We start from the raw sequence: 22,266 nt of genomic DNA on the forward strand, positions 1-22,266 counted from the left end.
AGGCTACTGCGACCAAAAAGACCTTCTTAGCATTGGCTGGAAACCTGAGCTCCTTAGTCAGAAGAGAAGCGTTTACTCTACCACTGAAAACTTGTAATGAAAAACTGAGCATGTCAGCTACAGAACTCCAGCACTTGAAAATGTTTTCATTAAGTCTAGAGAACCTAATCCTGTGTTTAAGGCCACACAACTTTCCAAAGGTTTAGTCAGTGCTTAGCAAGATAGCTGGATATGGATGTTCCTCCGTAGGTGTCCTACACAGGTAAGGACTTCATGCCGCAATAATGTCACTGCTGGGGCAGAGCTAGAAGTTGTCCTAAGCCCTCTGCCACATAACAAGACGCCAGTATTATATATGGCGCAGTAGATGGGGGGCCCTGGTACATTTTTTGCATAGGAGACCAATAGCTTTAAGTGACGAGAGGTTGTCACCCAGCTTCCTTGTACTCCTGAATGACCAATATGCCTAGTTATCAAATAATAAATTTTTTACTTCAACAATGAGGCATAAATGGGCTTATTTGCCTTTCAAGATTCTAGGAAAGATCGGTGACAACCTCTGAGGAGACAGAAATGTCATTGATATTACCCATCACCCAGCTTTCCTATAAACACATAACTAAGAACAGTCTAAACAGCCAAAGAATGAAGTGCACAATTACAATTCTTTGCCTTCACAGAGTTAAAAAAAATGTGATAATGTACTATATACTGTATATTCCTGTAATAAGACAAGGTCAAATAAACACAATAATAACGAAGAGCCAGTCTTTCATCCTCCTGCGTTGTACCCATCAATCTTACCTTTTACCTATATAAAATTAGCTAAAAAGAAAGATTAGTTTATAATATCTAAGCTAGAGTCTCAACATTACAGGAACATTATAACAGTCAATTATATGGCACACAAGTCACACTCTTGGCTCGGCAGTTAATAGTAACGGTCCACATATCCAATGCTTCGTGAGAAGTATAGACATGTGCTTCAACAACACGTAAGAAGCATGATATGGCACAATGCTGATGTACAATACACAAAAAGATCAAAAAGAAAATCTTACCTCAGCTTTCTGAGTTCTTGGAAAACTGCTCTCTCTCTCAATAGCATACACATCCAGCAGGTAAAGCTTTGCTCCACGCTCCCTGTCCAGAACTGCTGCAGTTTGGATGACACCTGTATTGCGCCCGATGGTGAATAAACGTCCAACAGTTTTTCCTTCACATTTTACGGAAACAATGAAGTATTCCACTGTAGTCTCTGAGCCTCGGGCACTAGATGCTTCAATAGATATCACATTTGTACCAACGGGTTCCCCCTCTTTTAAAATAGTTATATATTTTGGCTGGGAGAAGACTGGACCGTCAGTCCCTTGAAGAATAATGTTCAACTCGGTTGTAGTTCTTTTTCTCTCAGGTCCTAGATCAGTGGCAGCCACAATGAGGTTGTAAATGATATGTGATGGTACCATGACAGAAGTCACCCTCAAGTCCCCACTGTAGCGATCCACAATGAAAGTTTCAGTGTCTCCTTTAACAATTTCATATTCTATCTCCCCATTGGGACCCTCGTCTGGGTCAAAAGCTGTAACTGTAGACAGGACAGAGCCAATAACCAGAGTAGGATCTGCAGCAAAGGCATTCTGCGACACAAATGTGGGCACATTGTCATTGAGATCACTAACTAATATAGTTACATTTTTCAGGGCATATTTTCTGGTCTCTACAGGTACGGCTTGGTCACTGGCTCTAACGGTAAGTTCAAAAAGATTGGAGAACTCGCGGTCAATTTCTGCATTAGTGAAAACGATGCCGCGTACTTCGTCGATTACAAAGTGACTGCCCCTTGGTTTTTGATGGATGATAGCATAGTTGAGTTGTCCATTAATATCTGCATCAGGATCAGCAGCAGTCACAGTCAAAATGGATGTACCAATAGGGACGTTCTCTGTGACTGACTTGAAGATGTCTCCATCTGGGAAGCTAGGTGGGTTGTCATTGAAGTCTCTCACCTGTATCACAACTGACATGGTAGACGAGCGGGGTGGCCTGCCATTATCTTTTGCTGTAATGTTCAGTTTGTATAGTGACTGTGTTTCAAAATCGAGCTTCTTAGCTAGGAAGATGCTTCCAGTGTTAGGGCTAATACTAAAAGTTCCATGGTTATTAGTCCCTGTAATACTATAGTGAATATCAGCATTGTCACCAGAGTCAGAGTCTGTGGCCGCTACTGAAGACACCAATTCCCCCACCCTTATATTCTCTAACACATCTACAAACAGAGCTGACCTGGGAAAAGAAGGAGTGTTATCATTTTCATCAAGTACATCAATACTTAAGGTGCAAGTTGAGCTTAATGAGACTTTCCCAGAATCTACAGCTTGGATGATAAGAGAATAAGTGGCTGTGGCTTCATGGTCCATTTTACCTATTAGTGATACTTGCCCTGTGCCGCTGTCAATTGAAAAGTGATTTTCCTCATTGCCTTTAATAATAGAATAGTTAATTAACCCATTGCTTCCCTCATCGACATCAGAAGAAGAGACACGTAACACCGGGGTCATGTTTGCTGCTAATTCCGATATACTGGCTTGGTAGAGCTCTTTAGAGAATTTAGGAGAGTTATCATTGATGTCTTTTATATAAATCTGCACAGTAGCTTGGTCTTTAAGTGGCTTTGGTAAACCTAAATCAGTTGAGACCACTTTAAGAGTAAATGTTGCTGCTCCCCTTTGTCTCATAAGAGTCTCTCTGTCGAACTGATGGGTGCTGGTTATGTCCCCTGTTATTGTATTTAATTCAAAGTCAGGTTGCATAGTTTCAAATGAATACAAGATTTCACCATTAGACCCAAAGTCCCTATCTACAGCAAAGACTTGACCAACAAAAGAGCCACTTCTTTTTTCTTCTTCAAAGTAGAAGACGTAGTTTGTACTGTTAAATAACGGCCTATTATCATTGACATCCTCAAGAATTATGGTAACATTAACTGTGGCTCTAAGGGGCTCTACGGCTCTGTCTGAAGCAGTAATAAGTAAAACATATATATCTTTAACTTCTCTGTCCAGTTCACTCTTCACATATAACTGCCCATCAGGAAATATACCAAATGCATCTCCCACATTCCCATCTGTAATACGATATGTCATTTCCCCATTGGCCCCAGAATCTCTGTCAGTTGCATGTACTTTAAAAAATCTTGAATTAACTGGCTCAGACTCTAACAGAGTAACTTCATACGAAATCTGGTCAAAGACGGGAGGGTTGTCATTGACATCATGTACAGAGACAGTTAAAATAAAACTGGATGAGAGCTGAGGAACGCCCATGTCTGATGCTAATATTTCGACTTGGTATGATCCAGCACTGACGTCTAGGACACCAGTTATGCTCACTGCACCGTTGACTTCATCTGCTTGAAACAAGCCTAGAGGGTTCTGTTTTAAGCTGTAAGCAATCCTGCCATTTACACCTTCATCTGGATCAACAGCCTTAGCATAAAAGATAATGTGACCTGCCTTCCAGTTTTCTACCACATTTACACTTTCCACTGCATGCAAAAAGTGGGGGGCATTGTCATTTAAGTCTTTCACTGTAATATTAACAATTGCTTCACCGGTAATTGCCCCACCACTAGCCACAACCTGAAGGTGGTAAGAACCCTGTTCTTCTCGATCAACCACTCCTGCCGTCATAATGAGACCATTGTTTTTGTCTATTGTAAATACCCCCTTTTGGTCCCCGGTAGTTATAAGGTATGTGATATTTGTATTAAGATCCATAGTGGTTGCTGTGACCATCCCAACGTTATATCCTGAAGGTACATTTTCAAACATAACAAATGTATATGTGTCCTGAGTAAAGGCTGGTGGATTGTCTTGGGTATCTAACACGGTGATGGTAACAATGGCATGGTTATGAGATTGTAGGCCTCCTCCATCAGTGGCAACAACTTTTAGCTGGTATGCCGTTTTTTCTTCTCTGTCTAATGCAGCTTTTGTAGAAATAGCTCCTGTCTCCGCATTAATATGGAACTTAGAAGTGTCCCCTACTTTGATGGAATATTTAACTGAACCGTTGATACCCAAGTCATGATCAGCTGCTGTCACAGACACAACAAAACTTGCTGGTGGTTCATTCTCTTGAATGTTGGCAAAGTATTGAACAGGATAAAAAACAGGACTATTGTCATTTACATCCAATAGAGTAACAGTAATTTTAGCTGAGGAAGAAAGTGGTGGGGTTCCAAGGTCGGTAGCCAGCACTGCCAATGTGCAGTTTTCTTGATGCTCCCTGTCCAGTTCTGCTCGTGTACTGAGTAGGCCAGACAAAGGGTCCACGCGGAAAAATCCTTGACATGGGCTTGGGTTATCAGAATCAAGGTAGAAACGGAGAGTGCCATTGCTCCCAAGATCACCGTCCGTGGCCTTTAATGTGATCAGCTCAGTACCAATAAGGGAATTTTCTGGTATAGAGACCCAGTGCTGGTTATCCCCTTGAAGGCCAGTAAAAGTGGGTCTTTGATCATTTACATCCAAGAGATTAACAAGAAGAGTAGCATAACTTGTTTTTGGTTGAGGGCCCTGATCTCGTGCACTGATATTAAGAAGCAACTGTGGAGCTATTTCACGGTCTAAAGCAGATATACTGGTCACCAGTCCACTGTTTTCACTAATGGAAAACCATCCCAGCTTATTTCCAGATACAATTGAGTATCGTAGGTTGGCATTGAGGCCAGTATCCCCATCTGTAGCTGATACTCCGCAAATATAAGATCCAGGTTGTAAGTCCTCATTGATTTCCACTTTACTTTGTGGTTCCTGGAAGACTGGAGGATGATCATTGATATCATTCACATAGATGACAAGGCTAGCCACAGATGACCTTGGCCTAGGATGACCCTGATCTGACACGCTAACAGTCAAGTTATAAGAAGGTATGCGTTCTCTGTCCAGAGCGCTAGCCACTTTGATAAGGCTTAGGTTGGGCACCTTGGACGTCTGCACCTCAAAGTGTCGCTGCTCGTTTCCTCCCAGTATAGCCACTGTGACATTTCCATTTGCAGCAGGTGAGTCTGAGTCAGTGACAGTAAGTAGCGCCACCACTGTACCAACCTGTGCATTCTCATCCACTGATGCATAACGAGAGTTGGCAGGAAAATAGCGGAACTTTACAACAGGATCATTATCATTAACATCAATCAAGCGCACAATTGCTTCAGCACGGCCAGTTAGTGGTGGGGTGCCAAGGTCTTTGGCCTCAATGCTAATAGTATATTGTTGCCTACTTTCATAGTCCAATGGCTCCCTAATGGTGACAAGTCCACTTTCTGGGTCAATCTGAAAAGGGGTTCCTTCTGCCAGTTGGTATATGATTGCCGCATTATCCCCTTCATCCCTGTCTTTGGCCTCTACTTTAAGAACACTTGAACCTACAGGAGCGTCCTCTTCAACCCTAGCTCGGTACTGAGCGCTGCTAAACATCGGTGGGTTGTCATTGATATCCTGCACGGTCACATTCACTTGTAAGTGGCCTATTTTTTTGGGTGTACCTTTATCTTCAACTTCCACCACCAAATAATAACATTGAACAGTCTCTCTGTCTAATGGACCTTGTGACATTAAATGGAGAAAAGCCCCATCTCCACTTGGGTTAACTGTAATTCCCAGTTTGAAGCGCCCATCCTGATTTCCTGACACAATACGGTAAGAGCGGTGATCGACACCATTGGTTCCAGCATCAGAATCTGTTGCAGTGTCCAGTATAACCTGCCTTCCTCCTTGTGTGTCCTCTTTAAAAGATACCACAATGGAGGGATCAGGAAACACAGGTGAGTTGTCATTGATATCTAGGACAGTAATACGAACTTCAGTTGGATATGTTGGTTGACTAGAGAGAACAACCAAATTGATAACATCACTGGCAAGACTCTCCCGGTCTATGGTTGAGGTGGTGTATATTGAGCCAGAAGAGGAGTTGATGTTAAACAGTGCATGGGATTCACTAAGTCTGTAGGTAAACCCCGGTTTAGTGCTGATAGTGCCTACATAAGTCCCCGGTGGCTGTTCCTCCAGAACTTGGAATATCTGGCGGGGTTGGGAGCTGCTGAATGTTCCGGGCACAGAGATCAATAAAAAGTAGATTAAGAAATGCATAAGTGGAAGTTCATGTAGGGAAACTGTCCTCACACACAGGGTACTCATGTTGCACATGCAAAGTCCATGCAGAATATTACAAAAGTGCTAAAACCATCCACTTACTGTGTTCTAGAGAGAACAATGCACCAGAGTGTTAGCTCCAAAACCTTAGCAGTTTCTCCTTGACAGCACTGGATGTATAAAAGTGATTGCGATGATGCTTTGAGTTGTACATCCAGGAGCTCGATACAGCCACACATCCCGCAGTGCAGTCACAGCTCCGAAAAAACCAAGTAAAAGTCAACACACATCTCAAGATCAAGACTTGATGAGCATCCACGCACCTCTTATTGAGTCTCCCTGGTAGGAGCTTGGTCCATTCAGATCCACCTCAGCAGAGGGCAGATGTCTGATGCCCAAACTTTGCCCGAGAACCTTTAACTGGTCCCCTTGGCAGATACTCCTTGCATTGTCCTCATAGACGCTCTTGTAATCATCTGCAGCCTGGTGAAGATGCCAAGTCTCCTGCGCATCCTCTTGTAATCCAGTATATGAGGGGGGTTCAGAGGTGCCCCAATAACATCGCACAGGACATAGGGCTCTGCATAGCTGCTGGTTCTGAGCTCCGTGCAGCACAAGTGTCTCCTGGTGCCTTCCCTGGAACAAAAAAACTTTCTTCTCTCATTGATCCCTGTTCAGATCAGCCAAGCTTCAGTCTCAGACTCTGCCTCCCTCCCGTCCGTCCTCGACTCCGCCCAGCCACACGCTTGTCACTTCCAGAGCCTCCTCCAGAGCCCATGATTGGCCAGCAGCTACTGAGGGCGTGGCCCCTCACATGCTGCCAGTGCTACCTCTTCTCACTGGGATTGGTCGCCGCTGCTTCTTGTTAGCGAGCCAAGGGAGGCACCTCCATGGAATCAAGGTGGAGCAAGGACCGGGGTGGCCAGGGAGAACCGTTAGCAAAGGAGGAGGATGGAGGGAGCTAGATGGCAGGCTGCAGCACTGGATCACGGTGGCACACGCCCGGAATGCCAGGGCATTGGCTCCTCTGCAGTGATACACACACTAGGAGCTGATAATGATCCATCCATACTACAGAAAAGCTCGCTGGGCAGGAGTTCTCTCTCATTCTGACGCATTGGTTATTGCTACATTTGGATCTCTTACTGCGAGTTTATGCCAGTAAAGAGTAATCCACGTACAGCGTAATCCCTAATACCTCTCCCAGCTGCGGGGTGGATACAATGTATCAGTCTAGACAATCCTGTCCTGATCATTTGCTACAATGTATCAGTCTAGACAATCCTGTCCTGATCATTTGCTACAGTGTATCAGTCTAGACAATCCTGTCCTGATCATTTGCTACAGTGTATCAGTCTAGACAATCCTGTCCTGATCATTTGCTACAATGTATCAGTCTAGACAATCCTGTCCTGGTCATTTGCTACAATGTATCAGTCTAGACAATCCTGTCCTGATCATTTGCTACAATGTATCAGTCTAGACAATCCTGTCCTGATCATTTGCTACAATGTATCAGTCTGGACAATCCTGTCCTGATCATTTGCTACAATGTATCAGTCTGGAGTCCAGACTGTTTTGCTCACAGATAATTGCCACTTGATATCCACTTCTCAGTCTTGCACAGGTCAGTTTGCAGCCTCTTTTTACTGACAGCAATCAGAGCTGGTGAGGAATTGAAACACAAAGTATAATAGAAATGTTCAGAACTGCCCATGATAACAATGAGGAAGCTTCATTGACCTAAAACCAGAAAATCCTTTGAGCTGACTATAGATGTAAAGTCTTCTCTTTCACTTGTCAGAGCATACATACATGATTCATCCTACATTAGCGCAATTGTGAAGTAGCGTTTACCACTAAGACTCTGTTCACATCTGCGTCGGAGGCTCCATTATAAATAATACAGCATGCTGTGCAAATTCTTGTAGTAAAACAGCGCACACCCGCACAGAAACCAGACGGAAGCCATTCAAGTCAATAAGTTGCAAGGGCTCTGACACCTCCGTTTATTCTGTTCTTTTGTTCCTATGGCGGAGCAGAAAAACTTAGCATAGGTAGGAACGAAACCTTACAAGCAAAAAAAAAAGGTAGATGATAAGCGTTACAACCGATGGGGACGTTGTTTTGTGCCATAGACGTTGTTATCAATAATATTTACACCAAGGGCCATCGTTACATTGAAGGTGCTGGTCACTGCGTCAGGGTCCCGTTGGAGCTTCCCGTCAGAACGGAACCCTGACAAACGGAAACCATAGGTTTTATTGGTGACGGATCCGGTGCAAATGGTTTCTATTTGTCTCAGTTGTGCTAGGGTTCCGGCATTTTGACGCAATGAATAGCGCAGTCGACTACGGTATTGCATCTGTCAAAACGACGGAACCCTTGCACAACTGAGACAAACGGAAACCATTTGCACCGGATCCGAAAATGAAACAAAACGCGTATACAGGTGCAAGAACGCCTGTGACTGCAAATTTATACAGCACACCACTACGCTATTGATACCGTCAAAACGACGGAGCCCTTGCCCAACGGAAACCATTTGCACCGGATCCGTTACCGTTGAAATCAATGGTGATGCAAACGGAAACCTATGGTTTCCATTTGTCTCAGTCTGGGTTCTGTTCTGACGGGAAGCTCCGATGAAACGACTCAACGGAACCCTGACGCAGATGTGAACGAAGCCTTAGTGGATGGTGTTGTTCAAAATAGTTGATATTATTACTAATACTTGTTTCCAGTATGAGTCACTAACGCTCGGCTTAGGATGAGAAAGTATTTCGTTTTGCTTCTTATTCTTAAGTGGGTTTTCTTTTGGCTGTTTGGCACAGTGTGAAAGTGGCCTTAGACCTTGCACTTTATATTTGCAGTGATAACCTCCATGCACATTAAATAGCGTTTATTGGATCTCCGCGCTGTAATGTATGAATAATCACGTAACCGTATGTATCACAGGAGGCATCATATCTAACAGATGGAAGCACAATTGTATAGTCTTCCCAAGCGCGTGCAGTATAAACAGAAGTTCAGTTTACATGTCGCTCTCGTCCCATGGGTCAGCGTACAGCATCTACTCGTCGCTTAATTGAGTATTAAAGAAAAAGGGGATAACATCGAGTACATAATGCACAGTCTCATGTTTGAAGAGGGATTAAACTCCTGCTAGAAAAGTGCTGATGCCAATTTATATGAACTTTAGCTGTGTAAACAGCCCCCCCTTGTGGTGCAATATAGGTATTGTCTCAACACCTATTCAATCACAGTTACTTCTAGGTGAACAGAAAAAGGGGAAGACAGTGACCAAAGAAATAAACACCATACTAATATAGTCAATCAATTAGGTAATAGAAGGAACATGTAAGGAAAATTTGTATTAATCACAATAATAAAAATGTTGGGAATATTATATATTTTAAGGGCAATTCAATAAGCTTTAATCCACCGTAGTAGGGAAATGAGAGCTGTCCCCATTTGTAAATGGTGTAGCAGCTATTAATGGGGAAGGAGGTACATTTTTATTAGAACTGCACTTTCCTGACATTCAGCTGTCCCTAATACCATCATGTGTATATAGGATAGAGACAACGCAGTTTGTGAAAGTCTACCTGTTATTTGTCCCATTTGAACTGCTTATATAGTCCCTAATGTTACAGGAACCAAGAAAACATTTGTCCTTTTCTATCTAATCTCCGCAATGCAACCAAGAAATTTGAAGTAGCCCAGTTTCATCTATTCTTTGGTCAGTTACAAATGTTTACTCCTTTATTGAGCCTAAAAACTCCTCGGTCATCTTGACGTTTTCTTGGAATGACATAACTGAGGCCGGAGATGTCCCTTTAAATCTCTGTCCCTGACTGACTGGATTGTCTTAGGTTGCTTACTTAATCCTGGTGTTCAGGAATTAGTCTTGAACTGCTGCTACAAGTCGTCACGGTGTTTCCCATCAAGGGTTTATGGAATTACAAAGTGCCATAGCATGAATCATTGTTAAGAGAAAGGACTCCATGACAAGTCCCCAGTCACCGATTCATGAGTATTACATAATAAAAATGATAATGGAGCTATGCAAAACTTATTTTTCCGCTGTTTATTTGTAAATTAGTTGTCTGATTTTGACGCCTTTCTAAATACCCAATTTGAGAATTCTGAGATAATAGAGACAGGTCCTGAATATGGGACCCTCCATCAGCCACATCAGAGTGGTCCTCACCTGGTGATTCCATGCATTACACATGTGGCTCATTGACTTCAGTCATCGCCATGTAATATTTGATTTATCCTGAAGTGGGACTACTGTCCCCAACCCTGTAAATAGTTCAGGTTTACAAAGTATAATAGGTTTTACCCATCTATTAGAGGTTGGAGTCAATGACCCGTCTCCATCATCCGACCCCCTAAGGACAGAGCAAATTTTAGCCTTAAAGGGTTCTTCCCATCATAGATATTTATGGCACAAAAGCAATTGTGGTTTTTTTTAAATATATATTTTTTGTTTTGATTTATGCAATTCACAGTTCATCTTTATAGACTCATCTTTTTGTAGGGGTTGTTACGAGTAAGGGGACATCTAGTATGTGTATATTTTTTGCTGTTTCGAAATGTTTATTTTAAAAATGTAATTATGGCTAATATTTGTTCATTTGCTAGTATTTATTCATCTTAAAAATATTTAACTTTTTATTACCCCTTAAAGAGGATCTGTCACATCAGCCTAAAGAAATGACAGACACGCTGATTTCATCGTGCTGTCACTTATTAGTTAATGTTCCGTAGTTGAGGAGAATTTATACTTGCGGCGCGATTCTGGAGCTGCAAACATGAGTACAAGTATATTCACATATTTTAGCATTTTGAACCTACATGTGTTTCATAGATTTTATAACAATTGGACTTTTAACGTGTTGAATACAGAATAGCAAGAAACTTTAACTTTACTTTTTCAGTGGTTTTCAATGGCTTAAATAGGATCTGTCACTAGTTTATTAATTCCCTATCTCCTAACTAATCTAATAGGCGCTATGATGCTGATAACTACAGTGTAAATTGTGTTTCAAAACATTTATTATTTGCAAAGTTATGAGCATTTTTCTAAATATGCTAATTTGGCTATACTTGCCAAGTAGGAGGTAACTCTTTCTTTTCACTCTGGGCGGTGTAATGTTTTCTGTATGACGCTGTCCAATCAGCATCATACAGTTCTCCTCTTCCTAGCCCAGCAATACAGCCTGATCATATAGTATACAGCTTCCATTCACGACTGTGTTTTCAACTGGTTTCACAGAACTGCGATCCTGGTGCCATATGAAAGATTAGAATCTCATCTTTTATATGCCACCAGAACCGCTGTTCTAGGTGGTCCACAGATGGAGATGTGGCTATTTGAAGTGATCCCCCTTCCCTCCAGCCTCAGTCTCTCACACTGTGTGAAGCAGCTTCATGCTGATAGGCAGGGCCGGCCTTAGGGGTGTTTGACCTGTGCGAGAGCCACTGGGCTCTGCTCTTAGTTACACTCACGGAGTAAACAAGAGCCGAGGCAGCAAGAGCAGAATAGGAAGCTCCGCCCACAGCCCGCCCTGCAAGAAGCCTGTGAGCCTGTCAGCAAGGATAGATGGTGTGTGTGTGTGTTTGTGTGTGTGTGTGTTTGTGTGTGTGTGTGTGTGTGTGTGTGTGTCTATATATTTGTCTGCATGTGTATATATGTATCTTTGTAAGTGTGCGTTCAGTATTAAAGTAAGACAAATAAAATGAAAATATCTGTGCTGCCCCCTATATACTATGCTGCCCCTTAAGGGAAACATCACATTTTCATATATGGTAATCTATAAAATGTAACAAATTCATGGAAATAATATTTTTAAAGTTTATCTCCAGTTTGGAGGTGCACTGCATGAAATATATGTATAGTTATCAGAGTGTGTTTTCTGTGGTGTTACAAAGGACTGCAGGTAACATCTACTACATTATCTGTACTCAGAGAGTTATCACTGTGTTATCTATAGTCTTACATAGGACTGCAGGTAACATATACTACATCATCTGTAGTCAGAGAGTTATCACTGTGTGTTATCTGTGGTGTTACACAGGACTGCAGATAACATCCACTACATTATCTGTACTCAGAGAGTTATCACTGTGTGTTATATATGGTGTTATATATGACTGGAGGTAACATCTACTACACTATCTTTACTCCCAGAGTTATCGCTGTGTTATCTGTGGTGTTACATAGGACTGCAGGTAACACTACTACATTATCTGTACTCAGAGAGTTATCACTGTGTTATCTGTGGTGTTACATAGGACTGCAGGTAACACTACTACATTATCTGTACTCAGAGAGTTATCACTGTGTTATCTGTGGTGTTACATAGGACTGCAGGTAACATCTACTACATTATCTGTACTCAGAGAGTTATCACTGTGTTATCTGTGGTGTTACATAGGACTGCAGGTAACATCTTCTACATTATCTGAACTCAGAGAGTTATCACTGTGTGTTATCTGTGGTATTACATAGGACTGCATGTAACATCTTCTACATTATCTGAACTCAGAGAGTTATCACTGTGTGTTATTTGTGGTATTACATAGGACTGCATGTAACATCTTCTACATTATCTGAACTCAGAGAGTTATCACTGTGTTATCTGTGGTGTTACATAGAACTGCAGGTAACACTACTACATTATCTGTACTCAGAGAGTTATCACTGTGTTATCTGTGGTGTTACATAGGACTGCAGGTAACATCTTCTACATTATCTGAACTCAGAGAGTTATCACTGTGTGTTATCTGTGGTATTACATAGGACTGCATGTAACATCTTCTACATTATCTGAACTCAGAGAGTTATCACTGTGTGTTATCTGTGGTATTACATAGGACTGCATGTAACATCTTCTACATTATCTGAACTCAGAGAGTTATCACTGTGTGTTATCTGTGGTATTACATAGGACTGCATGTAACATCTTCTACATTATCTGAACTCAGAGAGTTATCACTGTGTGTTATCTGTGGTATTACATAGGACTGCATGTAACATTTTCTACATTATCTGAACTCAGAGAGTTATCACTGTGTTATCTGTGGTGTTACATAGGACTGCAGGTAACACTACTACATTATCTGTACTCAGAGAGTTATCACTGTGTTATCTGTGGTGTTACATAGCACTGCAGGTAACATCTTCTACATTATCTGAACTCAGAGAGTTATCACTGTGTGTTATCTGTGGTATTACATAGGACTGCATGTAACATCTTCTACATTATCTGAACTCAGAGAGTTATCACTGTGTTATCTTTGGTGTTACATAGGACTGCAGGTAACACTACTACATTATCTGTACTCAGAGAGTTATCACTGTGTTATCTGTGGTGTTACATAGCACTGCAGGTAACATCTTCTACATTATCTGAACTCAGAGAGTTATCACTGTGTGTTATCTGTGGTATTACATAGGACTGCATGTAACATCTTCTACATTATCTGAACTCAGAGAGTTATCACTGTGTGTTATCTGTGGTATTACATAGGACTGCATGTAACATCTTCTACATTATCTGAACTCAGAGAGTTATCACTGTGTGTCATCTGTGGTGTTACATAGGACTGCAGGTAACATCTACTACATTATCTGCACTGTATAATTAGACAAAGAGTCTCACAGGACATATAAATATCAGGGTGGGAACAGAGAAGTCTCGACCACCCACTATATCTATCAGAGATAAAGACTCCAAAGGATGGTATATATAAACAAGAGGAAAGGAGTCAGAGATATCAAACATTGAAAAAATAGAAAATCTTTATTAATAATCAAACATGAGAATCTAAAACACATCAATTACTGGGTCAAAAATGGATGTACACTAAGTCAAAATTACGTACAAACAAATTACGGCATGAGAAGTCACTTATTTATTGTACCCCAAATCAGGGATATATCCATGTAGGTAAATGTATGTCAGGACAGAAGAAAGAAGAAGGTGAAGAGCTTAAGTAAGAGCTTACACCTAGTAAGCATAGCCAGTTAGTAACTATATATAGGACCTGACAGAACCATAAGAATGTGCTTACCCATGTTCAGTAGCGTGGTAATATGACCCAGCGGATAAAGTGATGCCCCGGAACGCGTTTCGCGTGTAGCTTTTTAAAAAAAGTTCCAGTATGTGCGTGTCTGTATATGTGGTTCATGTTTGGATGTCGGAGGGCAGCAATAGAGAGTCCCGCACAGGGCGCCATCCAACCAAAAGCCAGCCCTGCTGATAGGACAGCGTCAGAGGCTGTGAGGTAGCTCCACCTCAGGAGAATCGCTGCTGTTGACACCCACACTCATAACTTTTAAAATTATAAATGTTTTGGGACACAATTTTCACTAGCATTATCATTATGACAGCACCTATTAGATTAGCTAGGAGATTGGGCATTACTAAACTAGTGACAGATCCTCTTTAACTGATAGGTCATCACGCTGCAGCACATTCTCAGAGTCAAGATAAGTACTGCTACAGCTGTATGTAGTGTTAGATCAACATCTTTCATTCTCACAAGGGGTTAATAGGAGAAAAAATACCCTGCAATTTTTTACGCAGTTTTTGTAGAGTACAGCAATACCCCATATGTAGGAAAGGAGCGCCATTTGGCTTTTGGAGCTTAGTTTTTGCTGAATTGGTGTTCTTGCACGTTTGCAAAGCCCCTTTGGAACTAGTACATCGGAAAAAATAAGCAGTTTGGAAACTCAAGGAAATAATCTAAGGGTGTAGAGGGCATGTTGACCCACACTAGTGTTTTCCAGAAATGAGTGTGTACTGGATGCTGCAGAATGATAATGGCAATTTTCCCATAGATATGCCAATTCAATGTCCAATTTGTTGTGCCCAGCTTGTGCCACTGTGAAAAGACAGCTGTCTAATTATTAGGCTGCATGTCCTGGGTTTAGAAACACCCTACATGTGGCCCTAATCTTTTACTTGAACATACGACAGGGTTTAGGAGTGAAAAGGCACTATGCGCATTTGAGGCCTATTTTGGTGATTTACACAACATTACCCACAATTGCAGGGCTTTTTTATTCTTTCATTGACGAGGCTGTATGTGGCCTTGTTTTATGCGGAGTTTGGGGGTAGAAAAAATTCACTGTGTAAGCTATATCATTTATTTTTACCGTGTGAATATAGGAAAAAGCCATCCTCTACATCGTCTTTTTTGTTTATTTTTTTTATCCCGTTCACGTTTCATGCTGAATAACCTGATAAATTAATTTTTCAGGTTATTACGGCCATGTTGATACCTAATATGTGTAGGTTTTTTGTTTTTATTTAATGTAGGGGCAATTAAATATATTTTATGCAAAATAATGACCTTTTTTGGGGGGGCATTTTTTATTTATTAATTTTTTTGGTACTTTTTTTTAAAATCCCATTATGGGATAAGTTTATTTACACCTTTTATTTTTTACTTACTCTATGACACAGGCTGCTGTTAGGGCAACACATAGTGTACTCTAACAGCAGGAATACTGAACAGACAGCCCTGGGGTCCTTTCTAGGTCCCCAGGGCTGACTCCACAGGGATTCCCCAGTCCAGTGACACGATCAAAGAGGGGAGTACGCTTAGATCATGCGGCGGTCATGGACAGCTGGGGTCGGAATGTTTCCCAATCCCAGCTGTAGTTAGGAGGCTTCTCTAAGATCAGAAGTTGTAAGTTACAGCTCCTGCATAGAGAATGAGCACTCCCAGGAGCGCTCATCAGCCTTTAAGACGCCAACTGACGTCGCTGTAGATTAAGGACCTGCACCGCCTGCCGTCAAAAGACCATGGGCGGTCATTAAGGGGTTAAGTGTCTGATGCAGTCAGAAAACATGTACAGCATGCAAAAAACAAATAATGATGAGAGAGACCAAACTCATGTGAACAAGTGTAGGTATTGAGGGATTTGATAGAAGCAGTGCTTGGCATCACACCAGCATATCACACCGAATCAGGCCTAGACTAGGACTAATAAATCAGCCATGCTACTGTACACAAGTCGCTTCAGCCCACACATAACCATAGGTGTCCCCCTATCGTTATCACCCCCCTCTTTTTCCCACATCATTCTTTGTCCCCAGAATTTAACCTCTCTAATTCTTGGTCCCCAGCATGGCACCCTTATAAATCTTGTTGCCTAGCATCGTTCTCCTCGGTCCCTACCATGTTTCCCTTCTCATTTCTGATCCCCAGCATGGCTCCCCTCATTCCTAGTCCCTAGTAGGTCTCCGCTTGCATTCTTATATAGTATAGTACACCAGAATGGCTCCCTTCTTATCTCAGCATGGCTCCCTTTATTCTTAGACCCCAGTCAAGCTCCACTGTCCAAATCTCTCCTCAATGCTAACCTACCTTGACTCCTCAGTGGCAATCTACAGTCTTCCTTCCTTAAAAATTACACTGGCTATTCAGTGCAGCGTGACACGCGCTACACCGTCCCCTTCTCTGACATCCTCCCTCCTCCAATCACACAGGCTGTTCAGTGCAGCATGACATTAACCTTCCCCTTTTTTGACAGACTCCCTCCTCCTCCCCTCCCTCTGTGGTGCTGGAAATGCTCTTACTCCTGCTCTCTCTGCTCCAATGATGCGGCATGATGCTGGTACATTTTCAACCCCTGATTTGCCATGCAAGTTTCCTACTGCTCTCTCTGTGCAGACCCCCGTCCAGATAATTGACAGTGCATGCAAGTCCAGGTTGTGGTCTTTTCAAAGGGGTTCTCAGCATAAAAATGAGCTAAAAAAAAAAAGTGGTCTGCGGTGGACTCATCGAGGGACAGCTTCCCTAGACTATAATGGCGTGGAGATCCGTCATAGAAAAATTTGGTCTGGATGGGGCTTCTCAAAGGGATGGTTGTCTAGGGAGGTTTCACTGTGTGTGTGTTTGTATCTACACTCCTCAATATTGAAATTGCAACCCCAAGAAGGGTAAGCCGTAAGACTATGCAAATCAAGGAAGTAGCAGGTGTCGTTAAGATCTGCAAATTATCACATTTTCAAGCACCCAGCTCCAATCTGTGGCATGTGGGAGGGCATAAAATCCAGAATGAAAGCACAGCTTTTTGTCACATGAAACTTCAAAATTGGATCAATTGGTGTGGGATGATTGTGCGATGCCTCCTGTTCATCTACATGCCACTTGTCGCAAACTGAGAGGGACAGAATTTTGTGAATATGTCGAGAACGGTAGGTTCTAGAGAGCTGAAACCCGGTCTAAAATCTTCGGAAGCGCGTGAGTTCCTTAAGTTCCAAATTTGGTGCAGCTTGGTCCAGTCGTTTGACCGTGCATAAAGAACAGACAAGAGAAATTATTTTTTATATACAGAATATCGAGATAATTAATAATAGCAGAAGTAGTAATAGTTTTAGTAATAGTATCATATTAATATTTTAAGAACAATTACTGTCATTTGATATATTCTAAAATATGTAATAATATTGTTTCAGATTAAGAAACTTACCATCCATTTATTTGTAGGATTTAGGCTGATTGCGGCTTCTGTTAAGTATTACTGTTTAGCGCAGCAGGGGCGGCTTAGCACTACACTATCCACGTTCCCTTTTTGCCTGGCTTGTATTCTTGCAGATGCAGACAGCACAGTGTCTATCCCATTGATGCCTGCCGGGATATCCACATTTCTGCACCACTGGAGGGATTAAATGACTAAATAGGCTTCGTTCCAAATTATTTTCCATACTGTTTGTATGTGTGGGAAAATGTTTGGCAAACTGGGCACATGATAATTAAGGTTAGAGATAAATTCTTGATGTAGCCACAATGAATGATGCATTATAATCATCCGGCCACAGTCTCACGCTGGGCTGGCAGTGCTGGAAGGTGTGTTTATAGAACGGTGTCTAGGACTAAAATAACATTTAGGAACAACATAAATGTTCATTAGTCTGTGGGTTTAGGCAGTAACTGCTTTGTAACTTGAATGTATACACTATGAGAGAGGTAAACAGTAATCATGGGTCCTTATAAGCTTCATAATATGATGTCATTATGTATCGATGCTTTCTTTACTCTCATAGAGATATCTATAAACATTACTATATATACAGGCCTGGAGAGTAGAAACAATCTCCTAAGATAGAGGCACATTGGTAAGCACTCGTTACTCTTACCTAATTATTATGCGTTTTTTAGTTTATTGTTATAGGATTATACACCATATCAGTTATAACGTTAAATCTACCTCCCTAATATTGCGTAGGTGCTCCTCATGTGCTAAAACAGCTCTGGTCCGTCGAGACATGACTCCATGTAAAAACGCTGCTCATTTTTTCAAATCTATTTATATGCACGCAGTGGCGGATTAAGTGTACCATGGGCCCTGGGCTGTTGACACAACTTGAGCCCCCTCCTTCCCTTACATGCAATCCAACCCCCCCCCCAACCTGCTGACACTGTACCAGTCAGGGTATGTTCACACGAGGTCATTACGTCCGTAATTGACGGACGTATTTCGGCCGCAAGTCCCGGACCGAACACACTGCAGGGAGCCGGGCTCCTAGCGTCGTACATAACTATGATGCTAGGAGCCCGGCTCCCTGCAGTGTGTTCGGTCCGGGATTAGTGGCCGAAATACGTCCGTCAATTACGGACGTAATGACCTCGTGTGAACATACCCTCAGTGGCACTGACCTGACGGATACAGGTTTTTGCACTAGATACAGCTGCTCTGTATACAGGATATAAAGCAGCTGTATCTCAAAAAGTAAAAATCATTTTTAATAAAAAAGTATTTCGAAAGTTGCACCAGAAACTGATACACTGTTTTATTAAAGAAAAAGTAATAAATAATAACAATAATAATAATAAAAAAATTGTAACACCTCTCTAAAGTGTAACTAAACTTTAAAAAAACTTTTGACATGTCATACTGATATGTCAGAATTTTTAATCGGATGGGGGTCCGAGCACTGAAAACCCCACTGATCGCTAAAGTGAAGCGGCAGAAGCGCACGACTGAATGCTGCGCCACTGATCGGCATTCCTAGGAGTGGTGTACGTCCGTACACCACTTGCTCGGCTTTCCGAGAAAAGCAGATCAGAAAGGAAGCGGCGCAGCAGTCACCTGAGTGCTTCTGCCACTTTGTTTTAGCGATCCATGGGGGTCTCAGTGTTCGGACCCCCACCGATCAAAACTTCTGACATTTCACTATGACCTGTCAGAAGTTTTTTAGAAGTTTAGTTTCACTTTAAAAGGGTTTTCCTGTGAGGGAAATTTATGACATATCCTGTGGATCCTGTCAGATAGATGTGAGTGCCACCTCTGGGACCCGCACCTATCTCTAGAACCGGGCCCCCTAAACCCTGTTCTACCTCTTTCTGCTATCGTTGCCTCCCGGCCACTTCCTGACTTCATGGACTTTCCGTAACTTTCATTCAGTTCTTTGGGACTTACAGAAACAGTGTAGCTCAGCAAGCTACGCTGTTTCCGTAACTCCCGACCATGTAATCAGGATGGGGCCAGGAGGCAGCGAGAGCAGAAACAGGTAGTAAGGGGATTAGGGGGCCCGGTTCTAGAGATAGGTGCGGGTCCCAGAGGGGGGACCTACATCTAACTGATATTTAGGACAAATCCTGTGGATATGTCATAAATTTCTCTCATGGGAAAACTGGTGGCTGTATGGGGGAGATTATATTGCAAGGGGAGGTCAGGTTGTCTGACTGACTGCTGGGGGCTCTAAGTGTCTGATTCTGACGTCTCTGGGGGGGGGGGGGAGATAGCCCTCCCATAGAGCCCCCAACAGTCAGTCACACAATCTGACCTCCCTTTGCAATATATTAGTAATCTTCGTTTTTTCCTCCCCAGCTACCAAAAGCCATAAATTTTCTATTTCTTCGTTGATATAGCCGTATGAGGGCTTGTTTTTTTCAGGAAAAGTTGTAGTTTTTCATGCCACCATTTACTGTACCGCATAATGTACCGGGAATGTTAAAAAAATTATTTGTGGGGTGAAATGAGCAAAAAGCGATTACACCATTTTTTGGGGGGTTTTGTTTTTACAGCCTCCATCAGGCGGTAAAAACTACATAATCACCTTATTCCACAGGTTGATACGATTACGGCGATACCAAATTTATATGTTTTGTTTTATGTTTTAACGCTTTTAAAAAAATAAAACTATTTGCTAAAAAAAGAAATATGTTTTGTGTCGCCATATTCTGAGAGCCATAACTTTTTTATTTTTCCATCAATTTTGCGGGACGAGCTGTAGTTTTCACCGATACCATATTGGGGTACATGCAACTTTTTGATCACTTTTTATTCCTTTTTTTGGAGAGCTAAGGTGACCAAAAAACAGCAATTTGCATGTTTTATATATATATATATATATATATATATGGTTTTTTTTTGCGTCGTTTAGTGGGTTAAACAATGCTATATTGTGATAGTGCGGACTTTTATGGACGCCGCGATTCCAGTTATATTAACTTTTATTTTTTTTAACATTGCTTTAGGGAAAAAATGGGAAAAGGGTTTTTTTTTTAACTTTTAATTTTAATATTTTTTTTGGAACATTCTAAAAATATTTATTTAACTGTTTTTTACTTTTTTTATTAGTCCCCCCCAGGGGACTTGAAGCAGCGATCGTTGGATCGCTTGCATGTTATACTGCAATACTAATGTATTGCAGTATATCGTGATTCTGACAGTCTCATTTGTAGCCCGGAGGCAGGGCTTAAAAGGAGTACAAAGATGGCAGACCTGGGGGCCTTTATTAGGCCCCCAGGCAGCCATAACAACCACTGTAAATGGCCGATTGTGCCGCGGGGGGGAGGCGCGATGCCGTGTTTGAGGGGGCACCCCCTGATTCTAACACTTTAAATGACGCGGTCGCAATTGACCGCGGAATTTAAGGTATTAAAACGGGCGGGAGCAATGTGATCTTTGATTCCGCCCGTTGCAGTGAGGTGTCGGCTGTGTAACACAACCATCACCTGCTGTGTATGGAGCGAGCTCAGCCCGTGAGCTCGCTCCATATGTCCCCTTAACGGCTGCCACGTACCAGTACGTGACATGTCGTTAAGGGGTTAAAGATCCAGGCCATCTGTGGTGCCTCCCACAGCAAGAGCTGCCGATGCACCCTGGCGACCCAACAGGTCCCACAATCCTAAGGCTAGCCCTGGCTGCATTCAAGATCAGTATAACATAAGAAAAGAGATAGAAAATTGTGACATTCTTAATCGCAGGCTGTATTACAAATGTAAGCTCCCATAGAAATGTTGGTCACAGAGTCACCATGAAAGCCTATGGTTCCTCAAAAGGGTTTTCCCATCCCCTCAATAGAGCTGTGCTATAGTTCCCTGCACAGTGTGGTGGCCAAGAGAACTGATATGCAAGGAAAATCAGTAAAGAAGCCATAGCCCTAGTCACCACTGCAGCCCCTTTATTTGCAGGATCAGCAAGAATCCCAGTAGTTGGACCCCACTTATCAGAGATTTGCCAATATGTCATCACTTTTTAAGGTGGGAGGACTCATTTATTTAGATCACATCAATTCTTTCCACCCAAGCACTTGATAGCTGTGTGCTATTTTAAGCTGCTGAGCTAAGGACCCTATTCAAAAAGTTTAGTTCAGGCCACTGCTCCAATTAGTTCATCCAGAAAGTCATGGGATACCAGGTTTGGTAAGCACATGTAACGTGGGGTTACTCGGGTCGTCCCCTTTTAAAGAAATACAATTGCAGACCAGAGGAATGTTGAACAATTATCTTTATTAAGCATGCAAATGTTATCACAGTTGCATACTGTAACAAGACGGCAGAACTAAAATTTACCTATAGCAATCCCCTTTCCATTGACTAAAGTGTCTCCCAGTACTCCGCTAACCCCAGGACTTACAGTAAGGCTGAACTGTGAGCCAACAGACAGTCGAAGAGAAGGGAAGAGCATGTATCACAATTCTGGCAGGCAACAGGAATACATCACAACAGGGACCAATCTATTAAACAGGGATAGTAACAAATGAATGATGTCAGACGAATAATGGGTAATGATAACAGTTGAATGATGGTAACAAATGGGAGATGACAACAAGCTAACCTTAAAGGAGCTTTCCCA

The 22,266-nt window shown here is 42.1% G+C and overlaps 1 protein-coding gene across 1 annotated transcript in view; it reads right to left on the reverse strand.

Moving 5' to 3' along the window:
* The window catches only part of FAT4 (FAT atypical cadherin 4), a 210,680-nt gene extending 203,861 nt beyond the window's left edge, over positions 1-6,819 (reverse strand). The window contains exon 1 of the mRNA XM_075860474.1: positions 1,062-6,819. Coding sequence (XP_075716589.1) covers positions 1,062-6,209 — 5,148 coding nt within the window. The 5' untranslated portion in view covers positions 6,210-6,819. The remainder of the gene's footprint in view (positions 1-1,061) is intronic.
* Between the last annotated feature and the right edge of the window lie 15,447 nt (positions 6,820-22,266).

The sequence above is a fragment of the Rhinoderma darwinii genome, chromosome 1 (assembly GCF_050947455.1).
Source record: "Rhinoderma darwinii isolate aRhiDar2 chromosome 1, aRhiDar2.hap1, whole genome shotgun sequence".
NCBI lineage: Eukaryota > Metazoa > Chordata > Amphibia > Anura > Rhinodermatidae > Rhinoderma > Rhinoderma darwinii.